The sequence below is a fragment of the Gorilla gorilla genome, chromosome 3, assembly GCF_029281585.2.
Source record: "Gorilla gorilla gorilla isolate KB3781 chromosome 3, NHGRI_mGorGor1-v2.1_pri, whole genome shotgun sequence".
In the NCBI taxonomy this organism is placed as follows: Eukaryota; Metazoa; Chordata; class Mammalia; order Primates; family Hominidae; genus Gorilla; species Gorilla gorilla.
The window spans coordinates 17,207,855-17,227,303 of record NC_073227.2 but is presented as its reverse complement, the minus strand read 5'-3'; the positions used below and the strand labels follow the sequence as shown (position 1 = coordinate 17,227,303).

The 19,449-nt window shown below is 42.0% G+C and overlaps 1 protein-coding gene across 1 annotated transcript in view; it reads right to left on the bottom strand.

Annotated features, from left to right (window-relative positions):
* The window catches only part of OTOP1 (otopetrin 1), a 39,322-nt gene that overhangs the window by 18,155 nt on the left and 1,718 nt on the right, over nucleotides 1–19,449 (bottom strand). The window contains exons 2-3 of the mRNA XM_055385854.2: nucleotides 7,149–7,285; nucleotides 349–407 (exon numbers count right to left, since the gene is read on the bottom strand). Coding sequence (XP_055241829.2) covers nucleotides 349–407; nucleotides 7,149–7,285 — 196 coding nt within the window. The remainder of the gene's footprint in view (nucleotides 1–348; nucleotides 408–7,148; nucleotides 7,286–19,449) is intronic.

The window sequence follows — 19,449 nt, the reverse complement described above, 5'->3', positions numbered from 1 at the left end:
GGACAGCACCTCAACTGAGAACTTATGAGGGTTAAAAAAAGAAATTACATTTTCTTCCCTTCATCTCCATTTTATAGATGAGGAAACTGAGGGTCATAAGGGAAAAGTGTCTAAGGTACAGATTCAGCCTCAAAATTCAAGCCCACCCCATGCTACTTCTGGACCTGTCCCATGGAGAAGCCAAAAGCAGCGACCCTCTTCTCTCAGCCACAAGTGAGAGCTTAGCTTTCAGGACTGAGTGGAGAGATGGTCTGTTTTTATAACCAAAGCAAGATGGCAGTGATGAGTTTTGATAATTCTAAATGAATGCCAAATTCAACATATAAAGCAATTACCCACAATTTTTACCTTTCCAGTGTTTTGAAAGACTGGATAATATCCTTTGCATGCCCCCAAAGAAAATATACCTAGATGGAAATAAAGAAAGAAAAGAAAAATTGGTGAGACACTCATCTTCACACTTGCAAACTTGAGAAGCTATAAAACTCAAAGAAAACGTATGAGAAAATGCTGGGACATCATTGACCTCCTACTCCATCTTAGGTGGCAGTGCCACTCCTCAGTGGGGACAATGATCCAGGAGTACTGTGCAGAAAAATAAAGTGAGGCCTCTTGGTTCAGGAAGAAATGGTGCTGCAACTGATTAAGGATGTCTTCTGTGATATAGGGATGATTGATTGAGGATGTCTGCTGTGGGACAGGGTATGGAAGTAGTAGCCTGCTTGACATTAATCCTATAACTGGTTTATATCACATGTTAGTTTTCATCTAAGAAATATTCACTGTACAGTTACTCTGTGCCAGTGGCCAGAAAGGAAATGTTGAGAGCTTTAAATAAATAATGAAACTGATTTGGGCTGGTCTTTTGTTTCACTCTATTACATATGCTAGGCAGTCCCCTGGTTATGCAGTTACTAGCAGCATATGGGGAAGGGACTGAAATCATGGATGCTATATAGTATCAGACCTGTGAAAATCCTGACTTCCTCACTGAATAGCCCATCGCCTTGGGCAAGTCAGGGAACCTTGCTGAATCTGTTTTCCCACAGGAACTTACCCTAGAGGGTGTTGTGAGCAATTAAATGAAATGATCCATGTCAATCACTTAGACTAGCACCTGAAGAAGCATGTATGTTTTCAATAAATATTCTCCACTGTTAACTCACTAATTCACTGAAATTGTCTGAGCTCCTCCTATATACCAGGCATTATTTGGGCTTCTAAAATGTTTTGGGCTTCATTTTAGAGATAAACACATATTGAGCACCTATAGCATGCCAAACACTGGCAGGCATTTTATAAATTTGTCTCATTTTATGTTTATTCTCTAGTTAAGAGTTATAAAAATAAAATCAGACAGTACAAAATAAAATACACTTACACATATAACCTCTTTCACATTCTTTTACCTAAGATTTACTGTCTTACTCAGGAATACACATTCAGGGCATTAACTGTCTTGAAACAACCAATAATAAAAACAGACAGCAGTGACTCCTTGTTAAAAGATTCAGCCCAATAATAGGGAAACAGTTAAGTAAATCAGCAATTATCAATGATTTGAAATTAGACAGCCATTTAATTGATGCTTTTTATAAAAACTACCTACCAACATTGAAAACTTTTTTTAGTGAAAAACTTGTAATAGAAAATTCTATACCCACAAACTTTGAGAAGACTGTACACTTTAAGTACAAGGAATGGAGGAAATACATAAAAACAATAGCAAATGCTGGTTTCAGTTGATTTCCTTACAGGTGCATTTTTATTATCTTTCCCATTTTTTCTCAGTAATGTTACATTATATTTTTTAAATAAATGCTTTTTGCTTTTTTTTTAGAATTACCATACGGTCCAGCAATACCACTTCTGGGTATATATTTATATATCCGAAAGAAGTGAAAGCAAGTTCTCACAAAGATATTTGTCCACCCATGTTCATAGCAGCATTATTCACAATAGCCAAGAGGTAGAAGCAACTGAAGTGCCCACTGATGGATGAGTGGATGATCAAAATGTAATATAAACCAAAAAGTACCTGAGACAGGTCTCAATCAATTTAGAAGTTTATTTTGCCAAGATTAAGGACACGCACCGGGGAGACTGGTCTGTGCCTTTCATTACAGATGATTTTGAGGGCTTCAATATTTTAAAGAGAAAGGGCAAATACTGGGAAACAAGGAAGAAATTTTTTTATAAAGGTATGGGTAGATAAGAGGCAAATGGTTGCATTCTTTTGAGTCTTTGATCAGCGGTTCACACGTGAGAGGGGGTAGAGGAATAGTTGCTTATGCATCCGTCTAGCTCAGCGAATCCGCATTTCTACTAAGATCAAAAAACGTCGGGCACAGGAAGACATCAGGTATGCATTTGTCTCAGGTGAGCAGAGGGATGACTTTGAGCTCTGTCCTTTATCCTGTACCTGTGAGGATCAGCTATCCATTTACATTGTGAGGGTGAAATTTAACACAGCTATTTTAGGGTAAAGATCTTGGAGCCCACAAGGAATTTCCTAGTGGACAAATTGTGAGGGAGGTTTGTAGCTTTTTAAAATCTTTAAAATCTTTGTAGCAATCTTTTTTAGGAATAGAATGGGAGGCAGGTTTGCCTGACGCAGTTCCCAGCTTGACTTTTCCCTCTGGCTTAGTGATTTTGGGGCCCCAAGATTTATTTTCCTTTCACAGTGGTATAGACATACAATGGAATTTTACTCAACCTTAAAAAGGAAGAAAATTCTGATACATGCTACATCATGGATGACCCTTGAGAACGTTATGCTGTGAGAAATAAGCCAGACACAAGAAGACCAATACTGTATGATTCAATTTGTATGAGGCATCTAGAATATTCAAACTCATAAAGACAGAAAGTAGAACACAGTTTGCCAAAAGCCGGAGGAGGAGGAAATAGAGAGTTGTTTAGTGGGCTCAGAGTTTCAGTTTTGCAAGATGAGAAAGGTCCTCAGATTGGTTGTACAACAAGTGAATGTACTTAACATTACTGAAACGTACGCTTAAAATGACTAAGATGGTAAATGTTATGTGATTGTCAACCTAAAAAAAAAAAGACACTAGAAAAAATTATTGCTAAATATGTTGGATTTACTGGGAAATAGAAATAGGAATTACAACCCAGAATGCATGGAATGGCAAGCCACCAGCGTATTCGGTGAGGGAAGGGTAAGGAGGAGCTGTTATTAGAAAAGAGAAATTTACATAATCCACTGAGAAAAAGAGTTCATCGGTTCTAGAGGCTCAAAGCCAGAGTTGTCATCAGTTCATTGGTGGAGATGCCAGTGCTGGGCAAGTGTTCTTCCAAGAGCATCTTACCTGCTTTACTGCAGTCCTAAAGAATGTCTAGTAATGTCTAGCCTCATCAAAGCAGGAGATGCATGAAGGGTTTTTAGAAAGTCCTTGGAAACACTTTGTATCTCAGACACATAGGCAGGAGTCCCCTCTCCTTGGTGCTTTCCCAGGTCTATTTTGCCTGGGTCTGACAAAAGCAATTTCATCCTGATATCTACAGGTTTGGCAGTATTTGCCACAATTTTAAAATAAATGCTGTGTTTTTTAGAACAGTGCCTAATTGTTATATATATACACATATATATACTTTTTTCCATTCTCCGGTCATCTAATGTAGCAAAAGCACATGGTAAGTGTCCAACAGGTATAGAATGATTAATTCATTGACTTGCCTGGCCAATAAAATGCCTTAAATTAGAAAGCTAGGATCTCCAACTCACCAACTAAGAAGGATATTTTGAAAATTCACATCTGTCCCAGTCATTCTTCTGCCTAAAGCCTTCAGTGGCTCCCCACTGCCCTCGAGGTGAAGCCCAAGCCCCTAGGTGGTGGTCAGCCTTGACCAAGAATTTGCTGCACACCTAGCCCTGTGCCAAGTGCTTTTCATACATCTGTGCCTTTAATCTCTACAACGAGCCTATGAAATAGGTACTGTGATTGTCCCCACCTTGCAAGTAAGACCCACGCGGCCCAGAGAAGTGAAGTAATTTGCCTGAAGTCACACAACTGTGGTCGGAGCCAGAGTCATGTAATCTGACCAGAGTGCAAGCTTACAAGCCCTACACCAAACAGGGATCCAGCCTGTGCCCACACATCGCCCCCCTACCCTACCCCACTGTGAGGAAAGACTGCACATCCCAAAGACACCCTCTTCCAGTGGTCTCTGACTCACTACCCCTGTGCTCCTCCCTCTCTCACAAACGGTTCTGGGACCTTCCCTGGCAGAAATCGACCCTCACCCCAAGCTGCCGAAATGCCCTCCTTTGTGCTGCCTCATTGCTCTGGGACACTCTGGTTGAAGCACTGAGCCCAGCGTTGTCACTGTTTTGGGGACTGTCTCTCACCTAACTGACACCCCTATGGTGTGTGCCACAGACTTTGCAGCCTTGTATTCCCCATGCTGAGAACAATGTTCGTCCAGTATTTAAAGATGAACTGCAAGAAAAATGAATGAATGAACGAACGCAGTTCATTCTGGCCTCATTAAAGCTTTCCACATTGTCACTGTATCACTAAAAGGCTCTGTCTTCATGGGATTTGTCTCCCCTGGAATGAGCAGCCAGTTATCTTTGATCAGCTTGGGCTGCCGTAACAAAGGACCACAGACCATCAGCTTCAATAACAGGAATTTCTCTTCTCAGCGTCCTGAGGCTAGAAATCCAAGATCAAGGTGTTGGTTCCTTTTGAGGCCTCTCTCTTTGGCTTGTAGATGGTCAGTTTCCTCCCGTGTCTTCACATGGCTGTCTCTCTGTGTGTGTCTGTGTCCTTCTCTCCTCTTCTTATAAAGACACCAGGGCCAGGCACGGTGCCTCAGGCCTGTAATCCCAATACTTTGGGAGGCCAAGGCAGGTGGATTGCCTGAGGTCAGGAGTTCGAGACCAGCCTGGCCAACATGGTGAAACCTCATCTTTACTAAAAATACAAAAATTAGCTGGGCATGGTGGCAGGTGCCTGTCATTGGAGCTACTTGGGAGACTGAGGCAGGAGAATTGCTTCAACCCAGGAGACGGAAGTTGCAGTGAGCCGAGATTACGCCATTACACTGCAGCCTGGGCGACAAGCAAAATTCTGTCTCAAAAAAATAAAAAACAAAGACACCAGGCATATTGAATTTGGGCCACCCTAATGATCTTATTTAACCTCAATTTCCTCTAAACGACCCCATCTCCAAATATAGTCACATGCTCAGGTACTGAGAATGAGGGTTTCGGCATATGAATTTCACAGGGGATACAACTCAGTCCATAACAGCTTTCAAGTGCAAGGCAGCCCCTCCAAATGAGCCCCTCAGCAAGCTCCCCAGTGATCCCACCATGCCACCATGGAGCTAAACTGTTTCCAGGCTCACTGGGCATGTTCTGTCTGTTAGCTTCACTGTTTGAGAATGTGTTTGATCTAGAGAAACACTCTAAGGTCATCCAGTGCTGTCTGCTAAGTCAGCTGGGCGTACAAGCTGAAGGTCACTTTGGATAAAAGATGAAGTTTTAAAAATGTCATCCCTGGTTTTCTAGAGGTAGAAAACTTTCCAAAGAACCTTCTCAAACTGGAAATCCAAAAATATTTCCAGCAATGGCAGTATCACTAGAACAAGTTCATGGTCTTCCAGGGTGACTTGTCAGGAAGAAAATAATCATTGTGTCTCTGCAGTGACTCTGAGCAACTCACTTGTCTTCTCTGAGCTCCAACTTCTTCGTTAGAAAAAAATGAGGGCAGAGCCTGCCATTTGCAACAACATGGGCAAATCTGGAGGACGTTGTGCTCAGTGGAATAAGGCAGACACAGAAAGAAAAATACTGCATAATCTCACTTATATGTGGTATTTAGAAAAACGTTTCTAATCGAATGCACAAAAACAGACGGTAGAAGCTGGGCATGGTGATGTGGGCCTGTAGTCCTACCTACTAGGGAGACTGAGGCAGGAGGATCACTTGAGCTGAATTCAAGGCTGCAGTGATCTGTGATGGCACCACTGCACTCCACCCTGGGCAACAGAGTAAGACCCCGTCTCTAAAATTAAATTAAATTAATAAATAAAAACAAAATAACCTAAAGAGTAGAATGGTGGTTGGAGGGGGAAAATTAGAAGATTTTGGTCAAAGGGTACAAAGTTGCAAATATGCAAGATGAATAATTCTAGAGATGTAATGCACAACGTGAAGACTATAGTTAATAATATTGTATTGTATACTGGAAATCTGCTAAGAGAATAGATTTTAGGTGCCTTACCATACTCAAAAAAAGAAAGGCAACTATGTGAGATGACAGACATAAATATGCTTGACTGTAGTAATCACTTCACTATGGATAGGAATATCAAAGAATCATGTTGTATACCTTAAACATATACATAAAAAAGAAAAAAAATGAGGCTGACAATTCAACAGTTCAGATCCTGACTCTGATAACATTACCACGGATTTCTGCCAAAGGCGAACACTACCCTGAAGGCCCATCTAACATTCTTTTCAACCATGAGATTTTTCTGACCCTAAGCTGTGTATTTAAATTATATTTATCAAATCCTTACTTCTGAGCCACACCAAGTTTACCAGTGCTGTGGGAAACAATCCTCATACATTTCTAAAGGATTTTAATCCCCAAACGAGAAAACAAAAGTGTTTCCCCGACCCAGAGGAGGCACTGCAATGGCACAACGTTTCTATGTAGGAAGAATATTAAATTTTTTAGAAAAATAAAATTGATTTTGGCAATGGTTGCATAACTCTATGAACAGACTGAACCACTGAATTGCACACGTTAAATGGGTGAATTATACGCCATGTGAATTCTCTCAATAAACCTGTCACATACCCAGAAAATAAAATTCCCTCAAGCCTTTACTGTAGACTTTGGCTTGGCAGAATTTCCTGACTCTTCATCATTAGAAGTTCTGCCTCATAGGATCCCTGCAAAAACGGCCATGAGGACACAGAGTTTTATTTTGCAATGGAGCAGCTGAAGAACTAAGCCTCAAAGACAGATTTCAGTTCACTTCAGTTCACTGCAGTTCACAGCTGCTCACACTGGCTCCACTTGCCATACGTCTTGATGTTACAAGTTTCTACACAACCTGGGATACACTTCACAGGAATGAGACAATATAAATAAACATCAGTGGTTTACCTGCAACAAAGTATGCACTGAATGGGTGACTGGGAAAACTCCTTCAGTGGCTGATAAACATTCTGAAAATCCAATGAAGTATCCAATTTTAAGGCATCCCAGGATGACGGTAATGACTGCAAACAATGTGATACTACCTAAATGTGGGATGAAGGGGGAAGTGGAAACACACACATTGCATTAACATACATTGATGTCATTTCAAAATAAATTATATTGTGTATTAAACCCTTATGTATATGGTCAAATGATTTTTCACAAGGGTGCCGAGACCATTCAATGGGAAAAGGGCAGTCTTTTCAACAAATGTGGTGGGAAAACTGGATGTCCACATGTAAACGAATGAATTTGGACCCTCACCTTACACCATATACAAAAATTAACTCAAAACAGATAAAAGATCTAAATATAAAAGTATAAACCTTGTAAAAGAAGACATGGGAGAAAGCTTCATGACATTGGCTTTGGCAATAATTTCTTGGCTATGACACCAAAAATGCAAGCAACAAAAATTAAATTAAATAAGAAGAACTACATGAAAATGAAAAATTTTTGCACATCACAGGACACTACCAATGAAGTGGAAAGACAGCCCACAGAACTGGAGAAAACATTAGCAAATTATATATCTAATAAGTCATTAATATCCACAACATACAGATTTGTTTACATTAAATACCTCATATAATGAAATCGTACAGTACTGTCCTTTGGTGGTTGAGTTTATTTTACTTAGCATAATGTCGTCATGGCTCATCCGTACTGTATCGTGTGTCAGAATTCCCTTCCTTTTTAAGCCGAATAATATTTTGTTGTATGTCTATACCTCACTGTGTTTATCCATCTATCTGTTGATGGATGCTGGGTCGCTTCCACCTTTTGGATACTGAAAATAATGCTGCTATGAGAGAATTTATAGAGAATTCTTATATATTAACAACAATAGGCTGGGCACAGTGGCTCATACCTGTAATCTCAGCACTTTGGGAGGCCGAGGAGGGTGAATAACTTGAGGTCAGAAGTTGGAGACCAGCCCGGCCAACGTGGTGAAACCCGTCTCTACTAATAATACAAAAATTAGCCTTGGTATGGTGGTGCATGCCTATAATCCCAGCTACTTGGGATGCTGAGGCAGGAGAATCCCTTGAACCAGGGAGGCAGAGGTTGCAGTGAGCTGAGATCATGCCATTGCATTCCAGCCTGGGCAACAAGAGCGAAACTCTGTCTCCAAAAATCAATCAATCAACAATGACAAAAGCCAGTTTAAAAATTGGCAAAGGACATGAATAAACATATCTCCAAAGAAGACATAAAGACGGCCAGCAAGTACATGAAAAGATGCTCACCATCACTAATTATTAGAGAGGTGCAAATCAAAACTACAAAATACCATCACACTATCAGGATGGCTACTATCAAAAAAAAAGAAAGAAAATAATAGAAAATAACAAGCATTGGTGAGGAATAGAGAAATAGTGCTCTGTTGGTAGGAATGTAAAATTGTACAGCTACTATTGAAAACAGTAGGGAAGGCCTTCAAAAAATTCAAAATACTATTATGGCATGATCTGGCATTTTCACTTCTGAGTATATACCCAAAAGAATTGAAAGCAGGGACCCTAGGGGATATCTGTATTCTCCTGTTCATAGCAGCATTATTTTCAGTATCCAAAAGGTGGAAGTGACCCAGCATCCATCAACAGATGGATGGGTAAACACAATGAGGTATAGACATACAACAAAATATTATTCCGTTTAAAAAGGAAGGAAATTCTGACACACGATACAGTATGGATGAGCCATGAGGACATTATGCTAAGTAAAATAAACTCAACCACAAAAGGACAATACTGTAGGATTTCATTGTATGAGGTATCAAATGTAAGCAAATTCATAGACAGAAGTAGAAGGGTGGTTGCCAGGTGCTAGAGGGAGGAAAGAATGAGGAGTTAGTGTTTAATGAGGACAGAGTTTCAGTTTTGCAAGACGAAAAAGTTCTGGAGGTTGGTTGCACAAAAGTGTATACGTACTTAACACCACTGAGCTGTACACTTAAAAACTGGTAAGTTGGTAAATTATATATATATAAATGCATGTTTTACCGCAATTAAAAATATATTAATAAAATAAATTCTAGCCCAGGAATGGTGGCTCATGCCTGTAATCCCAGCACTTTGGGAGTCCAAGGTGGGAGGATCACTTGAGGCCAAGAGCCTAAGCAACCCCATCTGTACCCAAAAATAACATAAAAATTATTTCTAAATTAATAAATGAATTTTACTGTTGAGCTGCGAAGGTAAAACTAGAAGGCAGGTGCTGTGTCCTGTTCATCATTGTACTCACCCCATAGCCCAGAGTCTGACAAATGATACACAATCAACAAAGCCTGGTCCAATCAACAGAAGGCTTCTAGAAGCTTTTTCAAAAAGGAGCAATTTAAGAATGTCACTGCTTTACTCAAAAATCTCAGTTCTCTAATCCTAAAATCCTGTTCTCTAAAGAATAAGAGTGCAGCTGGCCGGGTGCAGTGGCTCACACCTGTAATCCCAGCACTTTGGGAGGCCGAGGCGGGTGGATCACCTGAGGTTGGGAGTTCGAGAGCAGCCTGACCAACATGGAGAAACCCCATCTCTACTAAAAAATACAAAATTAGTGGGCGTGGTGGTACACACCTGTAATCCTGCTACACGGGAGGCTGAGGCAGGAGAATCACTTGAACCCAGGAGGTGGAGGTTGCAGTGAGCCGAGATTGCATGATTGCACTCCAGCCAGGGCAACAAGAGTGAAACTCTGTCTCAAAAAATATATATATTAATATGAAATAATAAGAAGAGTACAGAGTGTGCAGGTCATACAGGTATACAGGAATTCTCTGAACTGTCTTTGCAACTTTTCCATAAATCTAAAGCTTTTCTAAAATAGAAAGTTTATTTATTTATTTATTTGAGACAGGGTCTTGTTCTGTCACCCAGGCTGGAGTGCAGTGGCACGATCTTGGCTCGCTGCAACTTCCACCTCCTGGGTTCAAGTGATTCTTGTGCCTCAACCTCAATCCCAAGTACCTGGGATTACAGGTGTGCACCACCACGCCCAGCTAATTTTTTGTATTTTTAGTAGAGATAGGTTTTTGCTATGCTGGCCAGGCTGGTCTTAAACTCCTGGCCTCAAGTGGTCAGCCTGCCTCAGCCTCCCAAAGTGCTGGGATTACAGGCATGAGTCACTGAGCCCGGCTGAAAGTATATTAAAAAAAAAATAGATGGGTAAGGGCTCTATAATAGTAGCTGAGGAAGGGCCTGTGCTAGGTGTACTGAAGAAAGGAAGCAATCTTTGATAATATAATGAGCATGGTTTTGCCCAAAATATAAAAACAAACTAATAAAAAATTTGCATATAAAAAAGACTGGAAAGGAATATACAAAATACATTAAAAAGACACTTGGTGACAAATGAAGAAATTAGTGAGAAAAAGGCAGTGATCATGAGCGCTTGGTCAAGTCAGAGTTCCTCATCTCTCTCCTGGGCTAGCATTGACCGCCATTTATACATTTGCTCCTACCGACAGGAGGAAACTGGATCGTGTATGACGTGCATTAAGGCACTGAGCAGAGAGGAGGGCATGAGCCATAACATTGGGCTATAACGTTACATCTCCAGCCTGAGAAGCCTCCTCTGAAAAGTAATGCAATCGCCTGGCGCTTTTCCACTGCTCAAAGCCTTATAGAAACAAGTCTAACTCACATTTATTTTTTAATCCTGGAAACACCCCAATGAAATCAGAAACTTTGTAAGAGTGGAGATTCGATCCCAGTGCTTTGAAATGTTTTGACAAATACGTGGTTGGTTTTAATTACAAAAAAACATAGCAAGATGAGGCGAGGCAGTGTGGTTGAGTGGCAAGAGCACAGGCCTGAAACTGTAGAGACCTGGACACTCACAGAATACATGAGTCACTTCCTGCTCCCAGCCTCAGGATTCCCATACAGAAAATGAGGATGGTCTACAGCAGTGGTTCTCAAACTGGAGACTGCATCAGAATCAGCTGCAGGGCTTGTTAAAACACAAATTCCTGGGCTCCGCCTCTAGAGTTTCTGATTCAGCAGGTCTGGGCGGGGCCCCAAAATTTGCATCTCTAACAAATTTTCAAGTGGGGCTGCCACTGTTGATCTAGGCCCCACTTTGAAAACTACTGGTCTAGACCATCTCTGTGGTTGACTTGTCAAGGGTTCAGTAATAAATACTTTACATATTTTCTTATACTCTTTAAGTTCTCCCTTTCTTCCTGTGTTCATCCATTCATCCATGGATTCATTCACCCAGTTATTTATACAACAAATATCTTGGGGACTCCTACTATGCATGAGGCATTGTGTCAAGGGCTCAAAGACAGACATATGAGATTGCTGTAGAAACAAAAATATACAAGTATAATATTGCATAAATTGGGGTGTGCACAAAATATCAGAGAGATGAGCTGGCAACAGACTTTTTCTGTGCAGCCTGGGAAACCAGAAGACACTGGAGGGAGGAATGTGCTGCAAGGAAAGGACTGCACCTCAAAAACCTTATTCCCAGCTAAGATGTCGCCCACGTGTCAGGGCAAAAGGCAGAATGATGTTTGAAGATACACAAAATGTAATTTTTTCAACAACTATTTATTGAGCAGCAACCATGGGCCAGGCATTGTCCCAGGCATTGAAGATATAAAGGTCAATAAAATAGAGTATCCGCCCTTGAGGAGTTTCACATCCAGTGGGGAAGGCAAAAAATAAACCAGTAAATAGTAAACATATAAAGAATGTCAGGAAGTGCTAAGTGCATGAAGAAAAGTAAAGCAGAAAAGGGGACTGAGGTTGAAGGTACATGGGCAGGAAAGGAGGTGATTGTTGAACAGAGAACAGAGGGTGAGAGAAAACTGTCATCCACATAACTTGTCTGACAAAGGACTTTAATCAAGCAGCTTGTGAACTGGAAGAGAGTCCCCAAAAGAGGGGAAGATGAAGAGGAGAGCAAATTATAGTGACCAATCAACTTTGTGGAAAGCTGGAGGAGGGTGGAAGTATAATGGATGGAGAGACAGATGGAGATAGATAATTAGATTAATAGGAGAGAAAAGAAGAAAAGAACTTAAATTCAAACGGATAAACTGCCTGAGATGTGTAATTTACATGCCCTATAAAGACTTGTGATACAGAATAGACATTTTGAGGTGAAATTCTATTAACTATCTCTACAAAACCCCTAAGTTCGGCCGAGCACAGTGGCTCACATCTGTAATCCCAGCGCTTTGGGAGGCGGAGGCAGATGGATCACCTTAGGTCAGGAGTTCAAGATGAGCCTGGCCAACATGGTGAAACCCCATCTTTACTAAAAATACAAAAATTAGTCAGGTGTGGTGGCAAGCACCTGTAGTCCCAGCTACTTGGGAGGCTGAGGCAGGAGAATGATGTGAACCCGGGAGGCAGAGGTTGCAGTGAACCAAGATTGCGCCATTGCACTCCAGCATGGGCGACAGAGAGAGACTCCAACTCAAAAAAAAAAACAAAACAAAACAAAACAAAACAAAACAAAAACCTAAGTTGGAAAAGGACTGGATAGGGAACAAAGAAAAACCTTTGAAAGCCCTCATGGTAAATAAATGGAAAAGGAGAGGGAAGAAGGGAAAGGAATAGGGAGGCAAACGTACCCTAAAGGTCTCATCCCATTAGGTAGAGAGGAAGTGGGAGCAGCAAACATCTTGGCGTGGGACACAGTGTGGCTCACTGAGGGAAATGTTCAATATTTTGTTTTCAAATAAGAATGCAGTAATAGGCAGCTGAGCGCGGTGACTCACACCTATAATCCCGGCACTTTGGGAGGCCAAGATGGGTGGAACACTTGAGGTCAGGAGTTCGAGACCAGCCGGGCCAACATGGTGAAACCCCGTCTCTACCAAAAACACAAAAAATTTGCCCAGTGTGGTGATGGGCACCTGTAGTCCCAGCTACTTAGGAGGCTGAGGCAGGAGAATCGCTTGAACCTGGGAGGCGGAGATTGCAGTGAGCCGAGATCGTGCCACTGCACTCCAGCCTGGGTGACAGAGCGAGACTCCGTCTCAAAAAAAAAAAATGAAGTAATATGCATCTGATTATGAGAGTGAGGGAAGAAAAAAATGGCCATTAATGGAATAAAAAAACACAATAAATTTTTCAAATGCTCAAAAAAGGCAAACGTGGAAAAGGAAAAGGAAGAAATAGGAATGTAAAATATATCATCATAAACATCGTAAAGAAAAATGGAAACAAAAAAGCCAACTATATAAATTATTACTATAAATTAGAATGATCTAAATCATCCCACTAAGTAGTAAGCAAGAATAGGAAGATTGAATTAAAAACAAAACCTAGTTACATGATCTTTACACAAATTGCACTTTTAACAAAGTAATAAAGGTTTAAAATAAAATAGTGGACAAAGAGGAATGCAAACAAAAAGAAAGTCAGAATGGCAATATTAATATCAGACCATATGGGATTTAAAGTTAATGTAATAAGTAGGATAAAGAATCCTTCCTCCTTTATCACTACATATGATAAAAGACAGATTGCCGGGCATAGTGGCTCACGCCTGTAATCCCAGCACTTTGGGAGGCCAAGGCGGGCAGATCACGAGGTCGGGAGATCAAGACCATCCTGGCTAACACGGTGAAACCCCGTCTCTACTAAAAATACAAAAAAATTAGCCGGGCATGGTGGCGGGTGCCTGTAGTCTCAGCTACTCGGTAGGCTGAAGCAGGAGAATGGCGTGAATCCAGGAGGCAGAGCTTACAGTCAGCCAAGATCATGCCACTGCACTCCAGCCTGGGCGACAGAGCGAGACTCTGTCTCAAAAAAAAAAAAAAGACATACTGTATGAGGAAGATATAACAGCCACATGTGTGCCCAAATAAAACAGTTTTTGCTTTATATATATGCACATATATATGTATACATATATATACGTGTATATATGTATACATATATGTATATATACATATACGTATATATGTATACATATATGTATATATACATATATGTATATACATATACGTGTATATGTATACGTATATGTATATATACACGTATATGTATATACATATACGTGTATATATACGTATACATGTACACATATATACACATATATACATATATACGTGTATATACATATATGTATACGTGTATATACATATATATGTATACATATATATATATATTTTTTTTTTTTTTTGAAATGGAGTTTCGCTCTTGTCAGCCAGGCTGGAGTGCAATGGTGCAAGCTCTGCCCACTGCGACCTCCACCTTCCAGATTTAAGGGATTCTCCTGCCTCAGCCTCCCTGCTTTATATAATTAACTGCTGGTAATAAAAAAACAGAACGGAAAATTTCAGAACTACATAGATCAAGTAGACAAAATATAAGACATAGACGAATTGAATCATACAATCAATGAACTTGCTTTGATATGTATATAAAATCTTGCATACCTCAAAACAGAGTATACAATGTTGGATGTCTGTGGAATATTGACAAAAAATATGCTCTAAAAGACAGTAGAACATAGAGTGGCTGAGGCCAGCTGCCCATTTCCTACCACTTATTAGTTGATGACCTTGGGCAATTACTTAACTTACCTTTGCCTCAGTTTCCCCATCTCTAAGATGTAATGACAGTAATAACACCTATCTCATAGGGGTACTGAGGAGATTAAGTGAGTCATTACATGGAAGTCACCTAGAACAGTGTTCCTTACCTAGAAAGTTCTATAAGAGGGATGTTATTATCATCACTCAATCGCCAAGAAAAAGTTGATGCATTAGAACCAATTAGAAAGTTTACCAGCTACAATACTTGAGAATAATCCAAAGACTACCTAGGGTACCCATCCAGTGATGGCAGAGGGAACCCCCTCCTCTTTGTTAGGCACCCAAATCCCTCCTAGGAGTCTAGAATCTTGAACCCCCCTCTTAGAGGTGGAAAGTCCCACAGAGTTAGTCTACATTCTATCCCATGCAAGAATGCTTTCCAATGCATCATGACCGGCAGACATCTGACCTCTACTTGGACAAGCTCAGGGCTAGGAGGCTCAACATCTCTCAAAGTGTACCCTACCATCACCAGCTGGTACTTACTTTCTTTATATATTATTTTATTCTATTTTATTTTATTTTATTTTATTTTATTTTATTGAGATGGAATCTCACTCTGTTGTCCAGGCTGGAGTGCAGTGGCATGATCTTGGCTCACTGCAAACTCTGCCTCCCGGGTTCAAGCAATTCTCCTGCCTCAGCCTCCTGAGTAGCTGGGATTATAGGCACTCCACATAGCGAGACCCCTGTCTCTACAAAAAACAATTTTAAAAAAATGAGCCAGGCGAAGTAGCACACACCTGTAGTCCCAGCTATTCGGGTGGCTGAGGTGGGAGGAGCACTTGAGCCCCAGAATTTGAGGCTGTAGTGAGCTATAATCACACCACCTCATTCCAGCCTGGGAGACATAGGGAGACCCTGTCCTTATTAAAAAATAAAAATAAAATAAAGAAAGAAAGAAAGAAGACTGTGCAGGTGTTGCCTCCTCCCTGAACCTCTCAGCCTTCCTGCAGACCTGGGCTCCTCCCAGGTCCCTGGTTGCAGCCCTGCTCAAGGATGCTGTGCGGATTACTCTGTCCCCACCCCCAAGCTCCTAGAAGTTGAGGGCTAAGTCTCACAGGTCATGCTCCCCAGCTTCCCAGTGAGGGCTCATTAGCTGTTTGTTTATTGCTGTTTCTCTGCCTGAACATCAGCTCCACCTGAGCAGAGCCTTTCATAGCTGAAATCCCAGTGCCCAAAACAGAGAGCAGCAAATGATTCATAATTTGCTGTGTCCCACCACACCCAGCTTTTTGTATTTTTAGTAGAGACGGGGTTTCACCATGTTGGCCAGGCTGGTCTCAAACTCCTGACCCCAGGTGATCTGCCCTCCTCAGCCTCCCAAAGTGCTGGGACTACAGGCGTGAGCCACCACGCCTGGCCTGGTGCTTACTGTAGAATGCTTTTCTTTATATTGAAGTGCAGTTGACTTCCCAGAACCATCATCCTCTTCCCTGGAGCTTCTATCATCATTCACTTATTCGTCCACCCATCTAGTCATCCATCCATCCATCCAATCATTCAATATTCAATTATTCAGTAGATACGAATTGGCATTTACTACATGTTAGGCCCTGTACCAGGAGCTCGGGATACAATGGTAAGCACAGACAGGGTCTCTGCCTTTAGGGGCTCAGTCTGGCTACCCCAACAGTCACTGAATAATACAATCTCCTGCTTGATTAGTGCTAGAAAGAAAATGAAGAGTGCTGTGAGACCATACAACCTGGGGGCTGCCCCTGGTCTGAAACTATCGGGAGAGGCTTCCCAGAGGAAATGACTCTTGCTTGCTGAAAGACAGAGGATGGCCTGGAGCTGACAGGTGCAAGGCAGCAGCACTTTCTACCCTGTGACCTCCGCATCCTTCTCTCTTCTGGACTGACCCTCCTTTTGCTCCTCCTGCCGCCACTCTTTCCAGTGGCCTGTGAAATGCTCAAGGAGGATGAGACCCTCCACACACAGTCTGATTTCCTTTCTAATGAAAGCCAAGCCTGCATCTGATTTTTTGGCAGCCACATTCACTTGTTTGTGTTGAAATCATGACACTATGTCTATATTTTCCACTGGACCAGAAATATCATCTAAGAAAACAAATATGTAAGAAAATGCATGGAGTTAAGCAAGACCCTCATAGTGGCCCCAGAATGGATCTTGGGGATCACTGCTCTTTTTCCTGAGGGACTTGCCCTCTGCCTATTGATCTAAGATTGTCACCAACACCAGGGCAGAGCTGAGTTCCTGAGTCAAACCTGTCTTTCTAGCTAGAATTCCAGAGGAAACCCCAGTCCCTGTTGGGGCTGAAGGTGCTTCCTTTTGGCACCAGGGCCTCCCAACACTAATAATTAGCTTCTTGCTTCTTTGAGGAACCCACAGGAATGGCCAGGGCTTGCAAACTGCTTCTCTCAACATCCCCCAGCTCCTCCCAGAGAGGCAGCTGGGATTCTTATCTTACTGATGAGGAAAGCAGGACTCAGAAAGGTGATAGAGCTGAGACCTCAAGCCAAACCTTCCAGAGCCAACACCATTTCCATGATACACACACCTCATTTGAATTACATTATTATGGGGCAACTCACTGAATATCTAAACAGCTGTAATCTACTGAACACCTATCACGTGCTGTCTCTACCTCGCCCATTTATTCCCTCTCTACTTAGTGTCCCAAAGACACCTCAAACATAGCATGTCCATAGGAGAAATGTAACATGTCATTGGTTTTGTGTCCCCACCCTGGTCTTCCCTTTGGCTTCCCAATCTTGGGAAATGGTGCAACCATTCACCCATAGACTCAGGTGCCAATGCTCGGAGTCAACCTGAAAGGAGGCAGAGAGAGAGGAAGAACAAAAAAACATGGATGGATGGATGGACGGACGGATGGATGGATGGATGGATGGTGGATGAATAAGTGAATGATGATAGAAGCTCTGGGGAAGAGGATGATGGTTCTAGGAAGTTAACTGCACTTCAATATAAAGAAGAGCATTTCTTGGATAAGCACAGACTGAGTAGAAAAAAAGAAGAAGAAGGAGGAGGAGGAGAAGGAGAAGGAGAAGGAGGAACATTCTAAATGCACCAGGCCGGGCGTGGTGGCTCATGCCTGTAATCTCAGCACTTTGGGAGGCAAAGGCAGGCAGATAACCTGAGCTCAGGAGTTTGAGAGCAACCTGGCCAACATGGTGAAACATTGTCTCTACTAAAAAATACAAAAATTAGCTGGGTGTGGTGGCATGTGCACCTGTAGTCCCAGCTACTCAGGAGGTTGAGGCAGGAGAATCACTTGAACCCAGGAAGTGGAGGTCGCAGTGACCCATGACTCCAGCCTTGGCAACTGAGCGAGATTCCATCTCAAAAACAAAAACAGAAACAGCAGGGGAGAGAGGAAGAGAGGAAGGAAGAGAAAGAGAGGAGAGAGAGAGGGAAGAGGGATAGTGGAGAGAAGGATGGAGGAAGGAAGAGAGGAAGGAAGGATGAACAAGGAGAAGAGAGAAAGAAAATGAGGAAAAAAATAAGGAAAGGGAGGCCAGGCATGGTGGCTCACACCTGTAATCCCAGCACTTTGGGAGGCTGAGGCAGGCAGATCACGAGGTCAGGAGTTTGAGACCAGCCTGGCCAACATGATGAAACCCCGTCTCTACTAAAAATACAAAAAATAGCTGGGCATAGTTGCAGGCGCCTATAATCCCAGCTACTTGGGAGGCTGAGGCAGGAGAATCGTTTGAACCCGGGAGGTGGAGGTTGCAGTGAGCCGAGATTGCACCATTGCACTCCAGCCTGGGTGACAGGGCAAGACTCCATCTCAAAAAAAAAAAAAAGAAGGAAAGGCAGAGATGAGGGAAGGGGAGGGAATAGGGAGGGAGGGAGGAGGAAGAAAGGAAAGGAGAAGGAGGGAAGGAAGAAGGGAGAAAACAGGATGGAGCAGAAAAAGAAGTAAGGAACAAAAAAGGGGCTTTGACTGTAGGAAAACACAGGTAAAGGCTCATGTGTATAATACCTTTTAGCCTGTGTAAGTCAATATCCTAAAATAACACTTTGTGCCTTGTTTTAAATAGCACCAGATTCACTGCCATTCACAGAGTCACAAAACCATTAACTTCCCTAAAACAACCATTTTCAGAACAGGAATTTGGGCCACGTTGCAATGGTGTCAAATTTCCCCAAAAGCAAGATGAACTAGATCCAGTCCCTGAGCCTAAGAAGTCTAAAATCTCTTCTGGATGATAAGGCTAATATCCAACAGTCATAATACAAGGCAGAAACGGACAAGGACCAAAAGAGCTTTACAGAAGGGGGGCCATGGTGGCCCATAGAAGTGAGGAGTAATTCCTGCCAGGCATTTGTAAAGAAGTTGGCATCTGGCCAGGACCTTTGAAAGAAATGTGGAAAGGAGGCCTAGTGTGTGCTGGGCAGCCACCTCATCAGTCACTGGATCCTATCCAGTTTGAGATCCCCATTCTACAGATGCTGAAACCAGGGTTCAGGGTAAGGAAGGCAATCAGGTAACTTGCCCGAAGTCATGCATGCAAGGAACACGGAAGCCCCACTCCAATGGCGATTTAAATTCAGGTCTAATATAAGAGTCCAAGTGGCAATGTGTGATGTGCCTGGACCACGTGGTGTGAAATGCACTTGGCCTCTCCTGGGAAGGTTACTCAGACAAAAGCT